The sequence below is a fragment of the Limulus polyphemus genome, unplaced genomic scaffold, assembly GCF_000517525.1.
Source record: "Limulus polyphemus unplaced genomic scaffold, Limulus_polyphemus-2.1.2 Scaffold3343, whole genome shotgun sequence".
NCBI lineage: Eukaryota > Metazoa > Arthropoda > Merostomata > Xiphosura > Limulidae > Limulus > Limulus polyphemus.
Window position 1 is genome coordinate 13,475 of NW_013668953.1, and position 11,099 is coordinate 24,573.

At 32.8% G+C, this 11,099-nt stretch overlaps 1 protein-coding gene across 1 annotated transcript in view; it reads right to left on the reverse strand.

The window, feature by feature from the left end:
* Window positions 1-380: 380 nt before the first annotated feature.
* Window positions 381-11,099, reverse strand: part of LOC106469183 (mitochondrial import receptor subunit TOM70-like) — a 59,191-nt gene continuing 48,472 nt past the window's right edge. The window contains exons 9-11 of the mRNA XM_013929648.2: window positions 7,466-7,563; window positions 4,530-4,652; window positions 381-2,684 (exon numbers count right to left, since the gene is read on the reverse strand). Of these exons, the coding sequence (XP_013785102.2) occupies window positions 2,522-2,684; window positions 4,530-4,652; window positions 7,466-7,563 (384 nt within the window). The 3' untranslated portion in view covers window positions 381-2,521. The remainder of the gene's footprint in view (window positions 2,685-4,529; window positions 4,653-7,465; window positions 7,564-11,099) is intronic.

The following is an 11,099-nucleotide window of genomic DNA, read 5'->3' on the forward strand; positions in this document are numbered from 1 at the left end:
CAAACATTTTAAAACTAATGAAAGTAATTTTGATAGACATTGACTATTAAGGCATTTTTGAACTTACTCTTCTACCATTTAATCTTTTAAATCTACAACAGTTCCCTTTCAAGCATTTTCAAACTAAACTAAACTTTTTATATTGCAACTATCAGCTATAGAGGAGCCACAGTTCAAGAATGTGAGAAACATAATGACAGTCATAATGGCTGGAGACGGCTTGAGTGGGTAATGAAGAAAAACTTTAATATAAGTTTAACATAACAGCAAATGTACAACGTTTCGACAAGGTTTTGTCATCATCAGGTACAAGATGATGATGACAAAACCTTGTCGAAACGTTGGGTTCCTCGTCATCGAATAATGACAGTCAGTCAGTATGACAGATTTATGTATTTATTTTTAAACATGCAAGAGACTTGTTATCCTATTATCATATTATTCTTCTAAATACAAACCTTTCAATGTGTTCAAGACTACCTCAGTCAAAAACACTAAATTATACATGTAGACATTTACATATTCACCACTGCCTGTGTCAACTTCTATATAATTGATTTAAACCAGACTAACAACAGCAGAAATAGCACAGATATTTAGGTCATCTCTCACTTAAAAAAAAAATTACAAATTTCCTGTAGTACAATATAATAAGGAATACTTTTAATTTATATGGTGCTTTTTTTAAATCATCAAACAATCTGACTATACCACGACAATACAAGTTTCATACCAAACAAGTATTCTCTTTCATCTACAAAGAGCTGCTAGAAACAAAGAAAATGTCATTACATCTTAAATTTAGTGCATGTAAAATAGCTTCATTCATTTCTGTTCAAACTTCATGGTCCCACAAATTAATACATCCAGAAGAATATTGTACTAGTGTAGGTTTCTTTGTATATATATTTTAAATTATATAAGGGTAACGACATACAGATGACAGATTTATGGTGCCTACATGTAATTTTACACTTTCTAAATTATGTTGCTCTAACACACAGAAGAAAGTGCATTACAAAAACAATATTGTAAGATGCTTTTCAAAATATTAGGCATTAAGTGCTTAATTCTTAACCATCTGACAATTATCCACTGTACATATTTTTGTTGGGATTTTTTTAAAAAAGAGAAATACTACATAAAAGTCATTGGCTAATATAACGAGTAGCTAACTTGAGTTATTTTCATGATAATACAATCTCCTGATATATAACACTGCCCTTTTCACAACTATGGACATAAGACAGCTACTCACAGTGCTTTAGTACTAAATTACAGCAATTTTAATGGGCTACTATTATCTGAGAAACATTCTCTCATATCATTTGTTATCTACATATATAAAAAAAACAATTAGATTATTCAGTGCACATGGCTGTTACCACTAATCTGAGAAAACTACTTATATTTTCCTGGTTTATTTACGGTAACATTTTTCAAATATAGTTTTTCATATCAGTTAAACTGTTTAGATTTTGAGGCCACATAAAAATAGAATTCTTAGTTGCATTTGTATTTTTCAAAATAATGTACAATTTTTTAAACTCAATTTTGCTCATGAAACAGTTAATGTTATCATTTTACTGAGATGAAAAGAAGCAACACTCTTAGAATATCTATCCAGCAGGAAACAGAGAGAAAAAGGAAGAAAGTTTGAACTGTTTATAAGTGCATCCTAAGAAGCCTTTTTTTAATGTGACATTTGAACAATAATCTTTTTCTGATGTACCTAGAGTGCCATGTAAATACTGCAACAATTACAACTCTTCAGTTTAGCCTTTACTACCACCAGTCTGATAACCTACAGATGCACTTATCATTACTACCATCAGTTAACCTCTGCAAAGCTATGCAGCTTTAGGATAATAATGCTTGTGCATACATCAGGACGATGTGAAATCACAGGAAACAGAATACAAATGCTTTTCTTCATAACAGTAATTAATATATTACAAATTATTATAAAATTGAATATAAAGTGAATAGACACCTGTGCATTATTTATTAGCAATGATTTCTTTACACTCATGACTTTACTGGACAAACAGAAAATACAAAGTTCACACTGAACTCTGATTCAAAAGATGTGTGTTTAAGGGTAACAGACTTTTTTTTAAACATATATAAACAAGAACTTTTGCATAATTTAGTATGTACCATTGAACTGACAGGTTCATTTAAAATCAAGAACTTTCAGAACATTTGGGTAATAGCTATGTATGTATAGTGGTCCTGAGAATAAAGGAGCCATTGTTAGTAAACAAGAATTTGTAGACGTATCTGCTTTCTTAATGTATGATCAACTTTAAATTATATAGTTTACTGAATGAATTTGAAGTGGAAAAAATTTCATTTGTTCTTTGAAAAGAAGAAAAATCAATTATTAATAACAAGAAAATTGCTTGAACCCAGTCACAGTGTGAATCTCAAATCATTTTTTAAATGTTGAATTAACACAAAATGTAGCATTTGTTTGACTGACTGCAATATATTTTTTAACATTTAAACTATATGCAGTTTAGGTATTACTCTCTGATCCAATGTCAATTCCTAAGCGTGTAGCAACTCGACCTTGAGCCTCTGCTGCATCTCTGAGAGAGAAGAGATGAGCCAGTTCTGTTTCAGTCTGAGCCAATGCTATTGCTTTATCAAAAAGCTCCAAACCTTTCTGTAGATGACCCCTAAAAAGAGAAAAAGATCTAAAGATGTACCAGTATATTGCCATGTAAGAAAAACAATTTTCAGGCCTGAAACACCTTTAAAAGGTGCTGTCAGGTTAACATTCTTACCATATCTTATTGCCCAATATAAATACAGGTGTTAAAACTATTTAACTCAAGGATGTGGTAGAAATGAGCATGAGCCCATGATCAAATGGTAGCATCTAGCAAACAATTTTGTACTATGGTTTCCCCTACACTATTTTATTTTCTTTCAAACACGAGTAAGACCACTAAAAAGCAGAGTTTAAGTTGATGAAACCTACTCTTCAAAATAACAAGAGTTTTAATTCACAGATGGATGATAGTTTTAATGATTGGTTGGAAATCTTTTAATTTTCTTGTAACAATCAGAGGTCAAAAAAGAATTAATACTTTTTATGTTTGTATATTTCATACAAATATTAAAAAACCTACAACAGATGTTCTTCAGATATTCAATCTGCTTCTTAAAACATAAGAAATTGTCATCAAACATATAAAAGTTCTTCTGCTTTTAAATATAATTTACCATCTAAAATATTTTTTGTTTGATTTTAATGTATAACCCTTTACTCACTACTAATAACCTAAAATACTTTATTAATTGTGATGGAATATCACATTATCTAAGCACCTGAAGCATTTTAGGTTATCAGTGGTGAATAATGGGCTTTATATCAAACAAACTGCATACATTCCACTACTATATCAGGTTTGTTTACTTTGTTATTCCATTCAGCAATGATGAGCTGTGAATTCAACAAAACTAGACTGCTACACCAGAAGTTGAATTAAAAACAGATTAGACATCCATGTCATCTTTTCTTCACTGAAGTTTATGTTTGTTGAAGATAATGGCCTCACAAATATTTAAATTACTTGTAAAATCATTTCTTAGTAACTTTAAATCTATAACTAAACCTGAACTTCTAGCAACAATATAGTATTTGGAGAGAATAGTGTACAATCTTACAACATTTTATATCAATCAATATTGTTGCATACACACACACCTAGTGGAAAGAAGCTAATTTGGGTAGTTTTTCTAGGATTTTATCAAAAAAATTGATCTCCTATACACATTTATTATAATAAATATATTTTCAATGACGGATAAATAAAATTTTCAGCTAATAATTATTCCTTGATTTTCATGACATGCTGTTTTCTTTCTCTTGTTTATATTTACTAATAATGACAAAATTCATTCTGATTATACACAAAGATCTTATGTAAGATTTACTATGTTGTCATTTTTCTGTTTTGCTAAACCTTTTGTTGATTGTAGTTATGACACAGGCTTAAGAGTCTTAAAATATAGGCTAAAATCTACACCACTACTTTTATTGCTTAATGATAAACAAAAAAATTGTTGTAGGTATTTTATTTAAAAAGGAGTAACCAACCATGTTAAGGTTATGTAAACATACTGGAAACATTTTTTTCTTACCCTGAACAAACTTCTGTTTACTATTATAGACCATATTGAGCAAAGTAGTCAAAATAAAATTATAGTAACTTTGAATTTATGGCTCCAATAACAGTAGGGTGGCACTGAAGGGATTGTTTTTGTATGGATATGTACAATCTAAAGCTAGTAAGACACAAGCACATCTTTAATTATTCCATTTTAAACAGACTATGTGACAAGTTTTAAATACCTTGTGATCACAGCTGAGGTGTACATACCATATTAGCTCTAGCATTTGGAACAATGTTTACATATTCATAAGCATCACACATCAAAATGAGATATTTACTTTATTGAAATTGATTATTTAGTAAGTAAGCCAAATATATGCAAACTGTAGATATTCACAGTACCTCTGAACTTGAATGGACCCCAAAGTTTCATATGCAAACTGACATTTGGTATCCATTTCTATGGCTTTCTTTAGGTATCCTAGAGCTGAGTCAACATCCTGTTTCCACTGAAGGTAAAGGATACTAAAAAAAGGAATTTAATTTAAACACTCTGGACACAACTTCTAAAAACTAAAGCTACTACAATATGTATGAACTGAAATGTAGATAACTAAAAAAAAAATCTAGTTTACTATCTTGACTGTGTTCAACTTTTTTATAATTTATGAAAGAAACTGATTACAGGGATAGCAGCAGAGAGAAGTTTAACTGACTGAAAACACTCGGGGAGAAAATATAGAAGAGATGAGTGATGCAGGTAACAATAAGGGTTTCAAGAGGTCTATGCTCCTTAGAAGCTGAACAGCTTTAACACAGCCATTATCTGGAGCCTTTTGTTCAGAGAACTGTGTTGTTAAAAAATCATATACAGCAACTAAGTTATTCATGAAGCAATACTTTGGCTCATGATATGTAATAAACAGAATTGAAACTCAAGATCTCAGGCTTCCAGTATTCTGCATTCAAATGGGAAAAAAAAATATCACCAATTTCTTGTAATAATTTTAGGCACTACTGAAATAATGAAATTATGAAGTAGATTTATATTAAAATACTATTAGATCTAGTCTAGTATGACTTTTAGGTTAGGTTGTATTACTGGCTTACTGAGCATGCAGCCTCCACAGTACCTAACTTCATCATGCTTACAATGACATTCTTGTTAATGTTAGTTTTAGACTGTTTAGTTTTACAACTTAAAACTAAGTTATGTTGTTATAGGCTAAGTCACTCACAAGTTTACACCTATTAGAGACAGAAATAAATTGCATATAGATCTAGATCGAGTTTGATTATTTTCATGAATGCGTACAGCAATTACTTTTAACAGACCATCACAAAATTGGCATGTGAATTGTGCATAAGACACTTATGAAAACCTCGCATGTTCAACAACAACACATGTCTGCCATAATGTAATGTATACCTCACTTCGGAAACTAATGAATGTTTCAAAGTAAGCATACATTTGTAGTAGCCATTCATCCAATGGTTTTGGGTACTGACATTAAGAAGTCAGATTTTTTATCTTACCAATAAAAAAATTTTCAACTGTCAGAAATCCGTCCTGAGACGGAACTCTGCCTTCCCTGTGATTAAAAGAAAGAAGAAGACTGTTTAAAGAACTATTTTAATGAAAGAATCTCTTAAGAGCTGTTTAGGTTAGTTCAACTTACCTATGGTTACACACTGCATAGTGTTGTGTCTTACTGATAGTTTAATAGTATGTTGTAGAATTACATGAACTTCCTTACTTGACAGAGTACATTATTAAAAAATGTGGCAGAATGTAAATAACTAACATGAATCGGAATAACTTTTTTTATTTCCTTATGAATGCATACAAATCTCAAAGCATCTGATGAAAAAATTTGTTTTTACAACTCGTGAAATAATCCTAAGTTCAGAATGACTATTAATAACAAGAAAATCTTATTTAATTACTTTGTATTGAACTATTTAAGAATGTTTTTTTCACTTCTTGCTCATTTCATTTTTACTACTGATGCAGGAAGGTCTATCAGTAAAAATCAAGTTATTGTGATTCTTTATTGTGGTTTATCTTTATTCTACATGTTTTCAAAGTGTCATGAATATTCTCATACTCATAAAATCTATTATCATTTACAAATCAGTTTGAAAAAATGTATAATGGACATTAAACTTGTTTCAAATATAAAAACATTAAAAAATATACAAAATGTGTATCAATGTCCACTATAGTCAAACTTATGTTCAAGTACCAAGCTAAACAACCTCAGTCAATGACAAAGAACATGGATCAAAATAAAACATTCCCAAGGAATTTAACTTTCCTTGAAGATTTTTATCTTTTTAGTTGGCTTTCCCAATTGGGAATGTATGGTCCATCCATATTCCTTCAGTTATGACCAATGAAAGTGAACATATTGCAGAGATTAAATATAAAAACAATTCATGAGGAAATGCAACTTTACACAATGGAATGTAATCTTCCTGATAACTTTCTCTCGAGTGAATGTAATTTTATTTCATTATTTTCTATCCCTATAAAAGATTATGGCCTTTTTGGAGAAAGAAAAACTACTTTGAAAATTTATGCAAGGGCTATCAGTGCTAGCCATCTGTAATTTTGAACTGACAGACTAGAAGGAAGGTAGCTAGTAAACAGCAACAACCATTACTCTTGTAATGCATCCAAAACCCCAAAATGCAGAGAGCATTTTTGCTACAAAGGGACACAAACCATGGACAATCTGATTCACAGTCCAGACAAAAATGAATGTGAAGTTTTAAAATATACAAGATATACAACTGAAATGAAAATAATTCTGAATTTTTATCTAAACATTTACAAAAAAAATAAACAGACTAAAACTAGATTATACAGAATGAAACACTTTTTTTTTTCCAGAGATTGGATAAAATGCCAACTGGATTTCATATAAGGTTCCAAAATTGTAAACATAAGTTTAAGTTGAAAAGTTGCTGCTAAAGGTTGAGTTTGAAATTTTTTATCTTTCCGTCTAAACATAATTCTTGCAATCAAAATTCTCAATTTTTTTCAGGTATCTTTAAAATCACTTTACGGACAAGCACAGAACTCAACTATCAAATGCACTACCACTAATTTAAAAGATAAAAAAATCATACCAGGTACCTGGTAGCATGTATGTGTTTAATGTGACATACAAGGGAGAATTAGTCGAACTTAAACTACCATAGTGTTAGAAAATAGTAGACTACACGTATTATTAAGAAAACAGGTTTTATGGCTTAGTATCTGAAATTGGAATTTTACCATTATATGTAATATAAACTTATAAAATTGAAAACAGTTGAATAAATAAACGCACCCTCTGTGTACCCATACATTTGGGTCAGTTGGGTCAATTTCTCCAGCTTTCAGAAAAAACTCTTCAGCTTTCTCAAATTCTTGTCTTTCCAGTAACACCTAATTAATGAAATAAAAACAAGGCATCAATACGTTTGGTTGAAAACAAGTACACGCATCAGCTGTAACAAAATTTCCAGTTGGGAACAACTGATCTAGAATACTATTTTTTTGTTTTGTATAACCTTTTAAACTAATGATAGGCAGTCACATTGAATCATGAAACCAATGTGTCTGTCATGGGAAATACGGGGATGTGAAAAATCTGAATATTCATGGGAATTTACATTGCATTAAAAAATATAAAATATTCATGTAAAGATTTTGTGAAGAAAGAGTCAAATTTTGGGCAAATTCACAACTCAACTTAGCCATTGGTCAGGCCACAACCAAGTAGCCGAGGTTCCACTGCTTGGGGTTGGAGTTATAGGACTATGGCCCCTAAATCCCATGTTGGTGGCTAAGGCATTTGGATCACAATATATATGTGAGTGGATCCTAACCTGTAGCTATAGAGTGATGCATTCTGAGCGATCGGAATTGCAACAAGAAGGTAAGCAACACTGAAGTAGACAAACACTTTCCTCAACCTGTAGAAGTCTGAAAGGTAACAGACACCCCAATCTCAGAACGATTGGATCCTGTATGCCATACACATCATGAGGAAACAGAACTCATCCAGTCTGGAATTATGAACGTTCATCTTCACTCCCCAACCATGTGGTGAAGGTAAATTCTACTTGACCCCGGAATTATAGGGAAGATGTGGAACAAACTGTGCTCAATCAAGGACTCAGGATGGAATTGCTCTGTGTACGGAATTACGAGGAGACAATGAACTCTTTTTCCATTGAACAATGTACTGAATCAATATTGATCAAAAAGAAGGGCCACGCTCAACCTAACTGGATAGCTTATCATTAAATCTGATCTTGTATTATGAGAAGGCAGGGATGGACAGGATCCCCTTATGCTTTACTCATGATAGTCCATGAATGGCAGTCCAGCATAGTACAGTAATACCATCCAGTCTGCCTCTAGATGGTCTTATGGAACACCTCAATTCTACAGAGCCTGTTGCAACCCAGATATTTAAAGTATATTGTGTTAGTGGTTGCTAGTATAGATTTGGTCTGATAAAAGCACACCTGATTGGGATCCTGTGAAGAAAAGGTAAGGAACCCTGGAAAGGAAAGAAGAGACGAGATACTCATCTAGCAGATGTGGTTAATATAGCTACAGGGGTAGTCGAAAACCCTCAGGGGAAGATACTGCCAGATCATCCAAGTAATGTGAGAAAAAAGTATTGGGGAAGGCTCACATACCAGCCCACACAATGTCCCCCAGCAGGCAATTCAACTGGGCCACTAAATATAAAAATGTGACAAATCAAATGAGATGTGACTTGCAGAAGTCTCCTCACCTCCAAAGAGAGCCCAGAATAAGCAATATAGATCAATTTTTCTGCCCACCCCATCCCATCGAGGTAACTGGGGATAAATCCCAGGAAACTGAAGGGTCACAAGGAATAAAAAGCCATGTCTAGCACCTCTAAAAGCTTTAGTGCAGGGAACACAACACTTCAAGGCCCTTACTGGACATGAAAAATGCTTGGAATCCATGGAGATGAGAAATAGTGGCCAGATGAATTGTTGAAAAGGATTTATCCCCTTCCCAGGCTGCCAGTGTCTTAAGTAAGAAGGACATAGGTAGAATGATAAAGCATCCATTGCACATGCAGCACAAACAACTCTGGCTGGAGACATCCATAGGTCAGCAACAACAAAAAACAAATCTTAAGAGAAAGGTGATACATGGTACATGAGGCTATGGGCTCAAATGGACGTTGAGAAAGAGATTTAACATCACCTTTATATCCCTATTAGGTAACTGAAATGGTCTTGAGGAGAACGAAGAGCACTGGGGACTCGAAGAAATTCCATCTCCTCGAGTATCTAATGGTAGCTGATAAGGTTTTCTTACACAGGGCGATTGGAGGATGGGAAATCTTTGTCAAAGAGCCAGGTCAAAAACTGAGCTATGGTTGACATGTCTGAACAAAATGGGTTCAACCTCTTCACAAAACACCATTGTCGATATGTGTGCCATTTCTGTTGATAAATGTCCATCATGGGATGACATAGAGACAGGTATACGGCACCCTTAGAAGTTAAACCTTAATGCCATGCGAAGGACTGCATAACCTCCGCACATGAAACTTGAGCTTCAAGATAGATGGGTGTAAGAAGTTGGATCATGGCTGCCTCAACAGAGATGGCCAAAGAGGAAGTGGAAGAGGTGGACACTCCTGAAGGTATCACAACAGTAAAACCAGGGATAAGCTGGCCAATCCGGTGCTACTAACAGAATGCAAGAAGAGGTTGAACAATTCATTGCTAGGACTCTGAATAACAGACGAATCGGTGGGTAGGCATACAGGTGCAATCCAGTCCAGTCCTAACTGAATGCATCTTTTGCCAATGCCTGAGGGTGAGGTACCAAAGACCGAAATGTTGGTAGTTGAGTGTTCCAATGAGTGGCAAACACATCAGTATGTTTTGGAATTTTTTAACCTATTTACAGCTCAGTTAGAAAGTCAGTTAAATTACAGTAGTTTTGGGACATCCTATTCTACTGCATGATATATTTTTAGTATTCTAGAGTGAATATTTAAAAGGCGCATTAATTTTTGTTTGGGAAAAGAACTTATAGAAAAAAAAATGAGGCTCGGCTGATCTACAACAATTTCCTAATTTATTCTTGCTGTGATTTATTGCTTTTGATGGACGAATAAACTACTTCGGTGGTACAAAACAGGCAATAAAACCATACTTAAAAGAAAACACATGTGAAAAGGTTAACAGCACAAATTCTGAATATAATTAGATGAAAGATATGATGACAAATTATGCAATCAACTTTTTGTTTCACTGTACATTATTGATTTTACATTTAGTGTTGGGGCAGAGTAAATCACCATTTACTCAGATTGGGTCAATAACAGCCTTGTAAATTCACAGACAAATCTTTAGTATAAATACGTCATTAAAAAATCTGATTTTTTGTGTAAAATAGACACATAATGTTCACGAAAAGCTTGCCTAGTTTCACGAAGATACAGTAAGTAAATTCAAAATTACATTACATATATATATATATACATCTTCAACATTTAAAAAATCCAGAGTTACATTAATACAAATCCCTTTAATATGCAACTATTGAGATCACAGACATGATAAGTTCGAATGAAAACCTAGAACATTGTTCCCAAAGGTTGTGGCATGACATACTAGTGTTATAAGTGAACTGATAGTACAAAACAAAAAAAAATTGTACTTTTCTATAACCATTTCAAAAATATAAACAGGTATTATAAAATATATTAGAATAGCAATCGTATCATGATTACCAAGTAAAAATACATGCCATTTGATTTACCACTGCCCTGCTTTATAGGTTTGTGTGTGTGTGTGTGTGTGTGTGTGTGTTATTTATTCTACTAATTTTACTTAGAACGACTAAATTAAGTTAGGTGGTGTCGTCCGTGAACAAAAGTAAATTAGTTGGTTTAGGGAAAAGTAAAAACGTGAACT